This window comes from Pleurodeles waltl, chromosome 5, assembly GCF_031143425.1.
Source record: "Pleurodeles waltl isolate 20211129_DDA chromosome 5, aPleWal1.hap1.20221129, whole genome shotgun sequence".
In the NCBI taxonomy this organism is placed as follows: Eukaryota; Metazoa; Chordata; class Amphibia; order Caudata; family Salamandridae; genus Pleurodeles; species Pleurodeles waltl.
Genome location: NC_090444.1, coordinates 752,175,272 through 752,192,617, shown reverse-complemented (window position 1 = coordinate 752,192,617; position 17,346 = coordinate 752,175,272). Strand labels below are relative to the sequence as shown.

Here is a 17,346-nt window from a genome sequence, read left to right as displayed (position 1 = left end):
TGAGGGAAAAACAAGCTGAAATAAAGATATTGCTCCACATTACGTCTCACCTGGAGATGCGTAGCATTTTGACGCTTTCCAAGGTCATTAGATTTTAGTTGAAGGGTTGAATTAAACTTATCAGCAGAGACATGTTGAATTGTTTTTAAACCTCAATGTAAATTAAACACAAATGAAAATGGCTGAAGGAGATACTGGTTTATTTCTTTACTAGGTACCAAAAAGAAAAATCAAATGGAAGTGTATTTTTTAATGAATGCCCTTACTGCGGTCTCGGAAAATCAAGTGTATATTATTGTTTCCACAGTCAAGGGATCCCAATGAGCACTACATATATGTAATGTAAAGCATGTTCACGTTATTGTAACAGGAAGTACTGTGAGTGACACGTGTGGCATGTTTCAACAAACAATGTATCTTTCGTCATACTGCAGAACAACACAACATATATTTTTTGGTCCTCCTGGTTACTTTTGCAAGGAAGAGAGCCACTGGCCATGAAAATGGAAATGTAGGTCAGTGGCATAGTGACACACAGGATTGAGTTTACGGAGCCCATTTTCTCTATGGTGTCGCAACCATTAATTAGTCAGATCATTCCAATCAAGTGTATTAGTTCAGAATAAAATGGACACAATCTGAGGTGCTCCCATTTACCAATCCAGATTCAGATGCAGAGCATGCTTTTTCATTCAAGAAGGCACCAAAGGAATTCATATTTTTATCCGTGGTTACAAGGTTATACAGTGAACCAGACAACACTACCAAGGTGGAGGAGTATTTAAAAGCCACCTAGAAAGATAAATAGGGCTGCCTATATCTGTGGCAGATTGAGTCTCCCTTATTAAGATGCTAAAATTACGAATGAAACATCTTTCTATTGCACATGCCATTCAAAACCCATTTAAAATTCAGCAACTTGCTTTCAATCTAATATTCCCTGCTTCCTACGAATTTGCCTTAGAAGTGATTTCCTTGCCAACAATAATCACAGTCTGAAAAATAGGTAAAGAATTACAACTTCAAACCACATATTCACTTATTCTTGTTTTCTAAAAGTGTGTTTTTTGCAGAAGAAAACTTAAATGAATTCATCCCAATTTAAAACTTTAGCACAACTAGTCTTAATGCTGAAATCGGTAAGGAATCAATATAAGGAAACACCTCACTATTTTGTAAGGAGCATATTGAAAACGCTGTAGACACTTTACGACTTAGGAAGGGTGGCAATTTGTTGTGTTGCGACATTTCCTATCCGAACCCAAAGTCTAATTATATGGGCTCAGGCTAAGTAGCTGCAGTCATTTAAATCAGTTTCCATTCTTATGGCCTGAATCATTACTGCAGTTAGTAGAGACAGCACCTTCTTTAAGCATGTACCTTCATCATACTCCTAAGCGGCTTTACCACTTTGGCATTGTAATTCTATGCCATATAGAAATTGTGAGCGGATCATAGCGAGGTAAGCTGATAAGACTGATCTTAAAGGTTGCTCACCATGGGCCAGATGTATCATTTTATTTGAGTGGCAATTACTTGATTGTGATTTTCCCTGAATCGTAATTAGGTAATTGCTATTTGAATGTATGAAGCTCCTGTAGTTTCATTTAGCGTTTCCCAGTGGCTCGCAAATCGACTTACCTCTTTAATATTCACGAGGTGGGTCTCATTTTGAGACCCATTAAGAAAAGCATTGCACATGGATGACGGCCTGCTGGGCTCAGCAGACCACCATGTCTGTGAATGCCTTTAAAATAAAGCAAAAATTTTTTCATAAATGCACCCAATTTTCCTTAAAGAAAAACGGGATGCGTTTAAAAAAGAAAAATCATAACTTTTCTTTTCATTTTTTAAGAGTAGGCTGTGGTCCGTGGGACCCTGGGACCACTGCCTGATCTTAAAAAACGTCTTGCATGCATTCACAAAAGAAATGGGTTATCACCTACTTAAAGTCGGTAGTAAAATGCGAATGTTTTGCGACTGCATTTTGGTCACAAAACATTCCTACATACCACTGCAATTCGGAATTAGAAAGGGATGACCTTGACATGCCTCTTCCTAATACCGAATCGGTATGTAGTCACAATTCCAAATTCTGATTCAGCAACATGTTACCGCATCGCAAATTGGAACTCCTAATTCCAAAATGCATTTTTGCAGTCGCAAAAATGCATAATACACCTGGCCCTTAATCTTTGAAAATTCATATATTTGCTTGTGTATGTCGGATTTTTCTCGTTTTGGTCTTATTTGATTTAGATAAACATTGGCTATTTGTCCTAAACTGGTGTGTAGTTTTTGTGGTCTTTTCAATGTTTTACTGTGTGTGTCTGTACAAATACCTTACATGTTGCCTCTGAGATAAGCCTGACTGCTTGTGCCAAGCCACCAAGGGAGTGAGCAGGGGTTATCTGAGCTGTGTATCTCCTTACCCTGACTAGAGTGAGGGTCCCTACTTGGACAGGGTACAAACTGACAGTCAACTAGAGACCCCATTTCTAACTATTATTCTTTGGAATACCAAGTAATATAACCTGGCCCACCAGTCCACCTTTGTTTTAATTATGGGTGTCAATAGATTGTCGGGACAGGCAGTTGTCATGAGTGTTAGAGACATTATTGTCTTCTTTACAACCTCATGTAAACACTGGGCTACTATTCCTTTTAATATTATTCAAGCTTCATCATCCATTACAATAGAATAACTATTAGAGTATATGGGTAATGTCTCAAGGTAAATTATTCATATTTATTTCCCAACCAAACACTGCATCTTTCCTATCTCCAACCCATCCCACGTGCACAAGTTGCCAAAGATTTTTAGCATTTTTTGATGCTACAACCTCCAACATATTTTTCCAGCATTTATCATGATATGCTCTTTTCTTTTAATTTATTTACATTTTATAGTCTCTTTATCCCTTGAGGAGAAAGGCTTTTATCTCATGATAATACTTAAGCTTAATTAAGCCTAATACCTCACTCGTATTTCCTTATCTGGCTTTTTATACATCTATATTCTTCATTAAATTACATATATTTCTTCCTAATGTCAACCTTCCTTTCTTTTTGTCATGGTCTGCTACTGTTTAAATTGACCTTTAAGAATTGGACTACCTGCTTAATGATTTCATTGTGGCAGTTTATGAAGTTAGCCAGCACTTCATACCTCTTTGTAAAATCGTGTTCTGGTGAAAATTACTCAGCATAAGTACATGCTTCTCTCTGATCCTTGTGGTAAGGTGTCCCGGAAAATTCTGTTGTAAACAGAGAACGTTTTCTCCTATGAGTGAGTCCTCTATTAATCACTAAATTTAAAGATGGGTGGTCACTGACATCTAGTCCCTGTATTTGGTCAAGGCACAATGTTGGCTTGGTTTGTGGTGAAGTGGAATTGGAGCATGCTTCTGCTGTATGCATTAGCCCGCCGACATATTTTTAATAATTACTGCAGTGCTCAGATATACTCCTCCTGTTGTCTTGTTGTAGGTAAACTCAGCATCAATCAGAGGGCAACCTTATTAGTACTGGCCCCCGAATCTATAATTTGCTCCTTCTTATTCTTTGCTACTTTCAATCGTCACATGTTTCTGCAAAAAATAAAGTCCTATTTTTTTTACTACCGGGCTGGACAGTGTTCAAGGACATGAAGGGTGTTGTCCTACCATCAGTAGAAAGGAGAAGGAAATTCTAGCAGCTACGAGATGCATGTGATAAATAAAGCAGCTGAGATTGTTTTTTTTTTGATGATGGATTGGTGCTAGGACTAGCGATCCCTGCGCATGTGTCAAGCAAGAAAAGTCCACACCCAAGAGGCACAAGCCAGGGCAGTGGCATTACAGTGATGGTCATAGGAAGGTTTAGCAGTGCTGCCTTTGGGCGTACATGCTGTGACCCAGGGTAGGGCCAGCAGAACTTTCCATTCAAGCAATGATCCAGGGGCAAAGCAGGCTTATGAGGACAAAGTAAGAGTGGGTAGTAACCATCTAAGTTTGTGCTCCACCTCTTCTCTATCACCACCTCTAGTTTGCTTTTCAATGCTATGGGGCAGGCTGGAGGAGGGGACCTGAATCGCTTGAGTCGGGCTTTCACTTTCAAGTGTTGAAGATGTATTGAAGAGCATGTAGTTGCAGAGAAAGAGTTCTTTGTCTTTTGGTTAGTGCTGCTATAGCTGTATTTATTTTTTAGCCTGGCTAGTTCTTTTCCCTTCACTGCTTGTTCAATAAAAGTAAGTCATCAAGGAATACAGCAACAATCAATCCACTTGACTGATATGTTACTGTTGTTGCAGTCGCTGACAGGGGTGGCTCCTTCGCAATGGCGAAGGAGCGTAGTCCACCAGGCTAAGCCAGGAGTTGAAAAGTAAACAATATTTCTTTATTGTTTTATTTTTCAGCTGTTGGTTCAGTCAGCAGTATGTGAAGGGAAGGGCGGGCTGGGCCAAGGAAAGGGGGAGGGAAGATACAGAGAGAGTGCACCTCAGTGTGCATGTGTGTTTGGCCGGTCGTTCCAGGCTGGCCAAACACACATGCACACTTAGGTTTCTCCAGCACGGCGGTGTTGAACTGCCGGGTTGGAGAAACTGTACAGATCCCAAGGTTGTGAATGAGCAGCAATCCAAGCTGCTCAGACAAATCCTGATGCTGCTTTAATGCTAGGTTTAGCATGAAAGCAGTGCCAGGATTGCTGGGGAGTCTGTGCTGGTGTCCCAGTGAATGCTGGGACACCAAAAGAAGTGGAGTAATGAGCAAGGTGTCAGGAGACGGTGTGGACGGGAAGAGGTATGTTTTTTATTAAATTTTACAGTTTTTTTATTCCATAGAATAGATCTGTGTGAATACTCATGGATTTTGTTTTCTGGAGTATGCTGCAGATGTGGGAATAGAAGATGTGATAATTGAATTGCGTTAACACATGGGTTTGCTACAAAGTAATTTGTTATTACATAGATGTGACTCACATAACCAGAAACCAACTGTAATTGTACATGATGCTTACATATCATCTTTGTACACATGCAGTTGGAGTACTCAGTGAATAAGCAACAGAGAAAATAATAGGAACGAGAACACAAAATAACAACTATTATACCTTGATGAATTCAAAGCATGAAACCAGGTTTTGCACATGTAGCAGAGATCAATTAAGAGAATAAAACAAATTGTCAACTTACAATTTTTTTGCTTTCTACTTTGCTGTACACATCTCTGATTCTCTCAACAATAGCTTCTTCGGTGGGTTTGACTGTGACAGAACTGCTGCTCAGAAGGGCTGCCATTCGCTCTTTGAATGCATTGAGAAATCCATGAGTAGCCTTTGCCTCGTCTTGAATGTTCTTCAGGCTCCCACCCAACTCACTGGAGCTCATCTTCACGTGGATCAACTCTTGCTTGCATGCCTCCCATGCTCTGTGGCTGGCCGCTAGCCTGTCTTGCAGTATTTTCACCTCCCTCTCAAGATTTTGTTTAGCTTCTTTGGCAAGCTCCAAGTCCTAAGGTAAGATCAAATATGGTTATCTATTATGATTTAGGAATGTGTTGAAAAGAGTCTATTGAATAATGCAAATTGGAGAACATATTCACAAGTGTAGCTAGGTAAAGTCCTTTGTCACTGGGCATAAACATCATCAGTAACCATAGATATGGGTCTGGGATATCGTGGAAGGAATACTAAATGGTCATTTTCATGACTAGAATATCCAAGAACAAAATATCAACAGACAAGTTTGTACAGATTTTCTATACCAAACTCCACATCGACATATTTTGATGATATATGTATATCTTCAAGGTAAGTAGATGTGGAGTTAAGAATAGTACATCTATACCTCTTTCTCTGCATGTATCTTCCCAATAATTGGCCTCTAATAATTTGGTCACAATGAACAAGTTACTTACTTTCAGTAACACACTATCTGCTAGAGACTCAACCTTGCCGCAGATTCCTTACATTAGAATTATCCCAAGGTGTCAGACTAGATCCAGAAATTTTCAAGCAGTACCACTGTATGCCGGTAGGTGGTGTCATTCGGCTCAGCATCTGCATTGTCTATGCTGGAAGTGATGTCGGATGTGTCTATAAAGGCACCATCTCGATGCGCTGGTGTCAGTTCATTTTCACAACGATCCACGACAGGAGAACAGAACCACGAAGAAGACTGACAACTGATGTGAGTTTCTAGGGCCCTCTGTAAGGGGGGAACTGCCCTCTGTGATCAGGTGCACAGAGATGGAGGATGGGAGGGTCGGTAAGGAATCTGCTACTAGTTATAGTCTTTACCATATAAGGCATTATCAGAAGTAACTAACTTGTTCATCTAATAGAGACTTCTAGCTGCAGATTTCTCATCTTAGAATAGATTCCCATGCAGTGCCTCCCCAGAGGTGGGTCAGTAAACCCAACTTAGACCAGGAGGGACTGCAGGACCAATTATGCAAAACGCCCATCTAGATGGACCTAACTGTCCAGGCAGTAGTGCTTTGTGAACGTGTGAATTGAAGCCCATGTTGCAGCCTGACAGATGCCTTGGACTTGAACTCCGCAAGTTAACGCAGTGGTCACAGTTTTGGCTCTGGTAGAATGAGTGTACAAGCCCTCAGGTAGATGCTTTTTGGCCAGTGCTTAGCAGATGTTTATCCAGAGCACTATCCATTGGGAGATAGTTCATTTCTGTAAAGCCTTCCCTTTCTTGGCACCAAAGTACCCTATGAAAAGTTGGTATCGACCCAGAAGCCTTTTGTGTGGTTAAGGTAAAACAACAACGCTCTTATTGGATCCAGACAGTGGGTTCTCTCCTCTTCCCTAGAAGGATGAGGCAGGGCAAAAAAGGAAGGCAGGGTGATTGTCTGGCCTAAGTGGAAAGGGGTGACTACCTTTGGGAGGAAGGAGACATGTGTCCAGTGAACCTGCAACTTGCTGCCCCTCCTGGCCAATGTGATGGCCACCCGAAAGGCTATCTTGATGTTTCATAACTGAAGAGGGCAGTTGGGCAGTGGCTCAAAAGGCACGCACATCAGGAAAGTGAGGATTAGGTGTAAGTTCCACTGCGACATGATGGATGGCCTGCGGAAAACATTCATTCCAAACCTTTGAGAATTCTCATCACAATGGGTGACTTAAATAAGGACGGCTGGTCCGGCAACTGCAAAAAATGCAGAAATGGCTGAAAGTTAGCCTTTAACTGCGCCCAAAGCAGAGTCATATATTGTGCCAAAGAAAGACTGGTTGAGCTTGTATGCCCTGGTGTTCAGAGTGCCTGCCAGGTGTTGAACCACCAAAGAAATGCCCTTGTGTTTCAGCCATATCCAGAGAAACAGACATCTTGACAAAGGGTCCACGACACCACCCTGCCCTGCTTGTTGCAGTATCACATGGCGGTGATGTTGTCCATGAACACCTACACTAGCCTTCCCTTAATGGAAGAGAGAAAGGCTTTCAATGCTAAGCGAACAGCCTGGAGCTGCAACAAATTTATGTGGACTCCAGACCACAGTCCTCTGATCTCCATCTCCCCCAGATAGCTGCCCCAACCCAAGAGTGATGCATTTGTCACTACAGTCAGTTCTGGCTGCAGAAGGGAGAGGGCTCTGTAGCTTACCCAATCATGGTTCCTCAATCACCACTGCAGGACTTTTGCAGTACCCTCTCAGATCTGGACCATGACTCAGAGATTCCCCAGATGCTGCGCTTGTTGGAACTTCCAGTCCTGCTGCAGAGCCTGCATATGCCTATGGAGATGTGTTACCAGCAGGGTGCAGGAGGCTATGAGGCCCAGCAGTCTCATAGTCTGTCTGATCGAAATCCAGAATAGAGGCTGAAAGACCGGTATCATAGCCTATATATCCTGGACTCGCCATGCTTGAGGATAAGCCTGAAACTGCACCATGTCCAAAATAGCTCTGATGAAAGGGAGCATCGGAGAGGGAGTCAGGTAGGACTTTAGCGTGTTGACAGTGAACCCGAGCGAGTGCAGGAGGTTCGCCGTCATCTGGAGGTTTCAGACAAGTGCTTGGGGTGAGACCGCCTTCAAAAGCCAATTGTAGAAGTAGGGTAAAACTGCAATCTCAGACCTCCTCAGGTGTGATGCAACCACCACCATCACCTCCGAGAGCAGCAACTCAATTTGAGACCTCCTCAGGTGTGATGCAACCACCGCCATCACTGAGGGGTGCTGGTATGGCCGAAGGGAAGATTGGCAAATTGAAAGTGTTCGTACCCACCAAGAACCGCAGGTAACATGTGTGCGCAGACAAGTTGGGGATGTGAAAATATGCATCCTGCAAATCCAGTGATACCATCCAGTCTCTCAGGTGTAGGGCAGAGAAAACTTGAGCGAGCGTGAGCATTATGAATTTCTTCTGTTTGAAAAAGAGATTTACAAGGCACAGGTCTAGTAGAGGACGAAGACCTTTGTCCTTCTTGGGCACCAGAAAGTAGCGGGAATAGCAACCATGACCTCTCCCTCATGCTGGCACTCTCTCCATAGCTCCCTTTTCCAAGAGAGCCACCATGTCCTGGCTGAGGATGGACACATGGTCCTCTGTCAACCAGTCCTAAATGGGTAGCATGGGTGGAGTGGCAGACACAAAGGGGATGGAGAATAGCCCCTTATTAAAATCTGTACTACCCAACGGTCTGGCGTGATTTACCTCCATTGGGGCAGGTGATCGCATATCCTGCCCCCACACTGAATGCCCATGATTGCAGGTGGGCAAACTTAAGAGGCCTGGAAGTTGTGGCTGCTGGGGGAGTAGTAGAATGCCCAAACCTCTTGCTACCTGTCCCACGTGGTCTGTGGGAATCACATTCTAGGCCATGTGTGGAAGTTTGCTGGCCATGGGGGCTGGGAGGGTGTTGACGCAGTTGGAAAAACCTTCCATGGCAATGAAAGAGATGAAAGACAGACTGGGGGTCAGCAAGGGGCCATAAATAGGCCCAAGGAACTAGCTGTAGCACTGAGCCCGCTTTTTCTCCAAAGAGATGTGAGCCATCAAAGGGCATGCCCATAAGCAATGCTTGGACATTCCTACAAAATCCAGTAGTCTTCATCCAAGTATGGCGCTAAAGGACACCAACAAAGAAATCGCTCAGCCCAGCGAGTGGGTCAAGTCCAGACTACAACAAATTGTGAACTTTGCTGCCTTGCTCCCACTGGCAATAGCCTGAAAGAGAATAACTTGGACCTCCGCCAAGACCACTAGCAGCACTTGCGCAACAGAGACCCTGACTGTGTAGGAGTAATGGCCAAAGAATCATGCAGTGTACACAGACCACAATGTTAGGCTGGTGGAAGAGAACATTTTCTTGCCAAAGGTACCCAGCCTCTTGGATGCCTTATCCAGTGGAGTGAAAGGGAACAGACTAGGGCTATCTTCACAAATCTGTGCTATGTGGTTCACAAAGGAAACAACTGATGTCAGCTTGCCGAAGTGGCACATATATAGGTACCTTGCACATCACTTCAGCAAGGACAGCACTGACGCAGAGTGGACAAACACCACCTACTGGTGCGGAGGGGTACTGCTTGAAACTTTCTGGATCCAGTCTGATGTCCTGGGATTATTCTAAGGTAAGGAATCTGCGGCTAAAAGGTTCTATCAGATATGCTGCCTACTCAATATTTCTCCTCAATATACCAGACTACAACCATAACCATATACATCTGAGGCTATGTTTTATATTGTCATTATATTTGTAGTAATAAACCAGAAGGAGGCAAGGATGTGCAAAGTAGTTGCAGGGCTTAACTGTGCTAGAAGAAATGCTAGTGCAATATATACCCTGAGGAATCATATGTTATGGGGAAAGGAAGACCATTTTAGGTCCTGGAGCCACCACACAGCACTTTCGCCATTTCGATTTCTTCTACCACACTGGTTTCTTACTTGCTTCTCTAGGGTGCCTAACACCCACTCAGTCATTGCCTGCTGAGCCCAGAAAGCAACGGTGAGGAAAAACTAGAGGGGTAAGAATAAGGGAAATTCTAATAAACATTGGAAATGTTGTCACAAAATAAAAAGGCAACACTGGGCCTTTGTGGAAATATGGGATCCAAATATTTACTTTTTGATTCAAATGATAAACATAATGGGACTTCGTTTAGGAATAATTGGGCAGAATTATAATCATAATGGGACAAGGGTATGACCTTTACCGCGCATACAATACTTTTTTGACTTGGACTTTCTTGTAGGTAGCATGTAAGATTGGTTCAGTGTGTGTGTGTACAGTGTGAACAGCGTGGTTAGTAGAATCTTAGCACAATACATTCGCTGCTGGGGAAACAAGGACCTACTTTGAGTAGCCATTGCAATCAGTGAAAAGATGTTGTGAGGCAAAATTGGAGAGGAAGATGGTTCTACTGATGAATTGCTCGGCAGAAGAAGCATTTTCCTCGTTCAGTGATGCAGTAGGTGGCAGGGACTTTGAGCGGCTCTCTCACGTAAATCTCGGCCACTAGCATAGTGGCTGACCACGGGACATGGTTGGGCAGAACAGGTGAAGTCAGTTTCGCCTTTGGCATGCTTTCGGTGCTAGCAGGGTATTAAGTCTGCAGCCACCATTTTATTGCGCACAGGGGTAGGCAGAGCTTTGCCAATAGGGAGGGAACTCCATACCTAATCAGGTGGAATTCACTTGAAAAATATCCAAAATAAAACAAAGTTAAAATCAAAATGCAAAAGTGTAAAAACAAGGACAGGTAACCTCCGCAAAATTACAAACAAATGAAAACAGAAAGCTAAAAGAAAATTAACTAAAAAGATCAGGGTGCCGAACGGTCAGGCAACCCCATGCCTTTGCTTAAGCTTACAAGCAACAAGGTAACAAATATGCCTCCCAATTTCACAGGTACTAGAGGTATTGGTAGAACTAAATTCACTTGAGGCTTGATACATAACATTGTAATATTATGTTACGAGAAAGCCATTACTCATGTTGGACTAAAAAAGAAGAGGGTCTGAGTGCTACATTACAGGTGCTATGTAAACAAGTTACCATTGGATGCCAGATGAAAGGCTGAAAGGTCGCGGTACAGTAAACCTCGACCGCTCTATTCTACATTTCATATGCTGTGGTATACCTGCTCAGAAGACAAAGGTAACTAGTTCCCTGAAGAGTATTCAACATGATTTTGAAACATGTAATCTTCCCAAGAGAATACTCAGCTCTGCTGGATCTCCTTTTTCACACAGATGGCTACCTTTCCTGTGACCAGAGCATATCATTACTTAGCCGTGATTGATAGCCACGTGGTAAAGGCCCTTTTTAGGGCGTGTGAGAAATTTGAATAAATGGAAATTACGGGAAATTTCCGAAAAATTACGCGAAATTACAAGAAATACTGTTTCTATGTTTTGCACTATTTTGTAGTGTTCTTTGTGCCCTTGCACCCATTTTGAACGTGAGGGCGCATATTGTCCTAAAGAAATTGCAAACTTGATCATAACGTGAAAAACAGACACTCGTGTTCTGTTCATTCATACTGTCCCAGGCCCTTGCAATAGATGTTCACTCTGAGCGACATCTTAATTACACGACTAGGTGTGATGGAATAATGTCAAGCATAATGACAGAAATTACGTGAGATTACATCAGTGGAATTTAAATTTCATCCGGGCCTCTTTTTCATCTCCACCCTAAATTGGGGAAGTTCTTTCCTGATTCTTCCTGCTAAACAATGTAGCCTCTAATTACGGAAATGCTTCACTATTCCCCAAGTGCAAAATGCGCGCAGTATGCCTTTGTGTATTTGTATATGGTTCACTCAATGCTTAATTTGTGGTTGGTGTGTCCGGTGCTGAGCACCGACACTTATTTTTTAAGGCCGGGGCTTACTCTTCTACCTCAAGCATTTGCTGCGAGCAAAAGACACATATGGGAAAGATGGAGGAAGGGAAAAACGAAAAAGCGTCACAAAGGGAGAAAGAAAGCTGCAAGAGTGAGCTGAAGGGGCAGAAAGTGGCTTTATATGGATTGAAGAGGCCGAGATGGCTTCAGGAATACGCTGCCTCAGTATTCGCCGTTCACACATTTAATTGCTGCAGCCGCGTGTTTATGAGGAGGGCTTTGAGCACCGGCACCTTTTTATTTACAAATTAAGCACTGGGTTCACTGCTATTTAAATTGACCGACCTGCCCTGAATCTTCACACAAACTTATAAAACCAAAACTACTTTTCATCCTGCAGTAAATAGCTGCTGCCTGCATCGAGGAGCCTGCTAAGAAAGCCGTTCATGCTATTTCAGTTGCCTACATAATTCGAGAAGCAGCACATTGAGACTGAGAATGAAGTTCTGCACTTTTCTCAACTTCAAGAGAAAATTATTTTTGCAATAAGCTGGAACCTTATGGGGTGAAAGAAGAGCTCAAGAGGCTTACCAGCAAACCATTACTCTACAGATGTTTCCTTCCCTGCTGATGTAGGCTGACATATATGTTAAATACATATAGGTAGCTGTGACAATAACAACAGCTTTTGCACTGTACTCAACTAGTCAGGGTAGAAAGTATACAGAAAGAGTACTCGTTCAAAGACTGTTGCTACCACAGTAAATGCCCCTGCTATCAGTAAGGGCAATGATGATGTTACTCCGAAGAATAAAAACACAATATCCTAAAATAACATACTGGAGGTCTCCAACAGTTTGTTTAAATAGCAGTGTTTGAGGACAAATGACGAGAAATGTCAGTCCATAAGTCCAAAGTCATGTGATATATTTTCGTCATCTTTATTGTTTTTCCAACCAAGTACATGATCATCAGCCGACACGTGTTTTGTCCCCAATGGGAATTTTTCAAGTCTGCATCTCATAAACAAAAAATGGAAACCACATGAGACCATCCTGACATATCAAACTCATGAATGAAAGGAACAGATTTTCTGGTTATTTGACTTCAAACAGTGCTATTTAAACACATTGATGGAGCACTCCAGTACATTCTTTTTGGCTGATGTGGGCTGACATTCCCGTTTGCTTATGCAGCCCCATCTTGTTCAAAGTCCTGGGTTTCTATGCTGATCAGCACTGCTGTCAGCTAAGCATGTTGTTTACTTTACCAAGATCCCTGCTAGAGACACAAGGCCCCTATTGTTGTTGTGAGCCCATCCAGCATGCCATTCTCCAGTTCCATATGCAGCCTTTTGCATTAAATGGGGTTGGTTTACAGGTGATTTATTGGTTCTTTTAAGAAGTGGATTGATCTTGTTTTGTCACCCAGCACAGATGCCTGGCAAGGGTAACCCTTTTGAAAAATGTAAAATAAAACAAATTAAAGAATACTGTAGATCTAGATTCTTCACCTTGAAATTCCTGTGGTAGGTCAAAACATGGGAGCTAAAATGTTCATAATGGGTGCAATATGCTTTTTCATCTGTGACCTCTTTTAATGAACACTACACTAAGCCCTGAAATACACATATAAACAGACAAAAATGGACGTGCCTTCCATAATAGTAATATTTATTTTTATATAGGAACAACGACAGCACAACGTTTCTTTCACAATCCTGTATATCACTGTAAAACATATATGTACCTTACGGAGAGTGTCAGTTTCTTGAGTGCTTGATGCGGACTTCTTTTGTTCTCTGTTAACTTCTGAAACTAATCTCATTATGGTCTCTCTGCTAGCCTTTGACTCTGTTTCATGGACATTGATGGTCTCTTCAAGAGTGAAAATTCGGCCTTTGAGGACTGCATTTTCCTTGTGCTGCTCACTCACCTGTGAACAAAGCAATTATTTCAAGCATTGACAAACCGGTTAGCTCTGGCTTTTTGTGAGGGAAGGTGCTTAGTCACTGACGTGGGTGTGGATATGTGAGTGGATGAATGTATGAATGTGTCAAATGATGGGTGATTAAGTGATTGCATGGATTTATGACCGAGTGACTGGATTGCATTGCATTACTATTTATAGTATTAGTGTACTTAAGAACGTTGCACAGTAATTCCAATATTACAGTATACCTCGTTCCACCTCAATCAACCTAAAATATCAGTATAAAACAGATTTCTCATTAAAGTGGATCATATACTGGAAAAACAAAACAATAGAACTAAGCAGGTGTAAATTTTTAACATTCTTGCCATTACGTTCTGCACATCTTAGTGAATTAATTGTACAACCAATGGCCTTATCAGTCGGACCTTTGACACATAATGCCCTTTCGCCCTTGATAGTTCTTGTCCCATTAAGAATAAAAATTGGTTTGAGGAACCTCTTCCACGCATTAACTAATTTAGAATATTTGCAAAATATATGTTTAATTGTCTCCTCAATTAGGTCACATATACACATCTCAAAGCTCCTTTTCTTTAACCTGCTTCATATGACAAGCTTTAAATACAATGGCTAGTGTTTCAGTAAAATGGCGTTAATTGAACATAGAATGTTATCGCTGTATTGAAACATGCCCTCATTTTAGCTTTCTAGAGCACCAAGCATAATTGGTATGACTCCATGAAACCTCTAATTTTGTTCATTTACTGCAGTCTTCCACAGAAAATAATTTACAGAAAAATATAAAATGTATCTTAATTTTCGACTGTGCAGCACTTTGCATAATTTCCATGAGAAAATCATTGAAGAAGTCTATTTCTTCTCGAATATGTTTCAGATCCCAGAGGCTCAGCATTTTACACTAGCTAGAATCTCCTTAGAACTTACCACAATACACAATTTATGTTGTGACTAAAATATGATATCACTCTTTCCACATGCTCCTTTTTGTGACCCCCTGAATCAAGCATTCATTACAATGAATGTCAATGGTACACAAATGGTGGAGCCTTTGGGACAGTTGGGAGCCTCAAGTTGAGCAGGCAGTGGTCTGGATTTCATTGTCTGCTGCCACCAAACCCGATGACTTTCCAGTAAAAACACCTATTTCTGAACAAATGTAGGAACCTATGAGAATTCTGCAAGTAGGAGAGGGATGACACAATTTATACATCATTCCACACCCCCACTTACTTTACATACCAACCCCCCTGGAGTGTATGTCATCAACTAGGACTCTCCAGCTATCTCTGTCCTAGGCTTTTTTTCATCTCCTTGTGGTCAGCCTCGAGGCCTCAGTGCTAGGTGTTTCATGGCCTTCCACTTTTCCTTTTCTCTTGAGGGTTCCAGGTGAGGGATTGCCTGGTAGAGTTTGATGCAGGCTTGTGGAGGGTGTAACCTATCTAGCCCCACCGCCTTTTCATGATTTCTTCATGAGCAGGGAGTTGTAAAGTCTGCTGCCGTAGATCATTGTTGCTGATGGTGTTTGGAAAGCAGATTTACAGGCTTGTCCTTCGACAGGCGTTGATGAAGGTCTGGACTTTGTTGGTGGTGATCACTGTTATCCTCTAAATTTCTGCTCCATGCAAAAAGAACCAATTTTATATTGGTGTTAAAAAGCCTGATGCTGGTTTTCAGTGTCAGGTCGTTGGAGCTCCAGATCTTCTGTAACTGAATGAAGGCATCCCTTGCTTTACTGAGTCTCGCCTTGACATCAGCAATTGTGCTCTCTGCTTGCCTATGACACTGCCCAGGAAGGTGAAGGCCTCAAATTCTGCCAGTGCATCGCCTGCACGAGTGAATGAAGTTGTGCTGCCCGTGTTAGCCTTCAGGATCTTGATTTTTAACCTGTGGATGTTGAGGTCAAATTGTGCTGATGTGGCTGCCAATTTGTCTGTCATCTCTTGCATTTGCAGATGGATATGGGAGAGTAGGACAAGGTCATCTGCAAAGTTCAGGTTGTTAAGTTGCATTCAGGGTGTCCATTGGAACCCATATCTTCTTCTTGCTGTGGCTATCTTCATGATCCAGTCCATGCCCAGCAGGAAGAGAAAAGGTGAGAGAAAGCAACATTGGAGGGCTCCGGTCCTCACTTCAAAGGCTTATGTGAGTTGTCTTCAATTGCAGGTCATGTCTTCATGAGAGTTCCTGATGAATTTTACAAGTTTATCTGGCACATTGTAGTGGCAGAGGGGTTTTCAAAAAGTCTCTCTGCCCACGCTGTTGAATGCCTTTTTATATAAGATGAAGTTGACTTAGTGGGGGAGTTCCATTCCATTGACTGCTTGATGATAATGCACAGTGCTGCAGTCTAGTCTGTGCTGGATCTACCTTTGTAGAAAGCAGCATGCTGGTCTCGCAACTGATTGTCGACTTGTTGCTTCATTCTGTTCGGGATGACTCTGTTGAAAACTCTGCCTGGTGCTGATAGAAGAACTACCCCTTTTAGTTTGGGCAGTTACTTAGGTCACCTTTTCTTGAGGATCTTGATCAGATATCCCTCCTTACAATCTAATGGCACCTTTTCATCTCCCCAGATTCTTCCAACAATGGAGTAGAACATGTCAACTGTTGTTTCAATGTCTGCCTTAAGTGCCTCTGTAGGAATGTTGGGAGGTCCTGCTGCCTTCCATTTTCTCACGTTTGATGGCTTGCTGTGTTTCTTCCTTTCTTGGTGTTCTGCAGTCAATTGGACAAGACCTTGTCAGCTGGCTGTATTTCTTGTGGAGACTGTGGCATAGGCTGGCTCAGCAGTTCTTCAAAGTGCTTCACCCATCTTCGTTGTTGGCCTTTGTTACTCATGATTGTATTTTTATTTTCGTCTACAACAGGTCTTTCTGGCTTGCTGGATCTGCTAGAGAGTATCCTTCCTATATCACAGAGTTCTTTCAAGTTTCCATGGCTTGCTGCTTCCTGGGCTTCTAAGGGAAGGCTACTGATGAATATTCACTTGTTTGGTTTTAAGCTTCTCTTTGCTTCCTTGTTGGTTTTGGTGTATTGCCTTGAGATTTCGCTTTTTCTGCTCTTCTTCTGCTTGTGTTGACTGCAGCTTTTTTCCCTTTCACACTTGGATTTTGCAGCCTCTTGGGTGGAGATCCATTCTTTATGCTTGTCTTTTTGGGACCCAGTAACTCCTTGCAGTTTGATGTCACTGTTTCTTTGATCTTCTCCCACTGGCTTTCTACTGGCTCACTGTCGTCCACTAGTTTTTGCAGGACTTGAAAGTTGTTACTGAGGGTGACTGGAGATTCAGTCTGTTTCTTTGCTTCTTAGAGGAGGGTGGTGTGTTATCACTGGTGTTGGTTTGTTGATTACATCCATGCTTTCTTTGGCTTTAGCCTGGTCACAATAAGGTGAGGGTCTGACCCCACGTTCTCTCCTCTCATCATTCTAACATCCTGCAATGGCCTCTGGAACTTCTTGGCAATGCAGACATGTTCGATCTGATTATCTGTTGAATTGTCTGGTGACACCCATGTTCCCTTGTGACACATGACAAGGCAACATGTCATACCCCTGAGGAGGCCATAAACACTCTGGTTTGCATCAAGTTCCTGTTGCTCTTTC

The 17,346-nt window shown here is 42.4% G+C and overlaps 1 protein-coding gene across 3 annotated transcripts in view; it reads right to left on the bottom strand.

The window, feature by feature from the left end:
• Positions 1 to 17,346, bottom strand: part of CCDC170 (coiled-coil domain containing 170) — a 212,505-nt gene that overhangs the window by 99,780 nt on the left and 95,379 nt on the right. For all 3 annotated transcript variants that reach the window (XM_069234716.1, XM_069234718.1, XM_069234717.1), the window contains exons 7-8: positions 13,537 to 13,722; positions 5,174 to 5,491 (exon numbers count right to left, since the gene is read on the bottom strand). In XM_069234716.1, the coding sequence (XP_069090817.1) occupies positions 5,174 to 5,491; positions 13,537 to 13,722 (504 nt within the window). The remainder of the gene's footprint in view (positions 1 to 5,173; positions 5,492 to 13,536; positions 13,723 to 17,346) is intronic.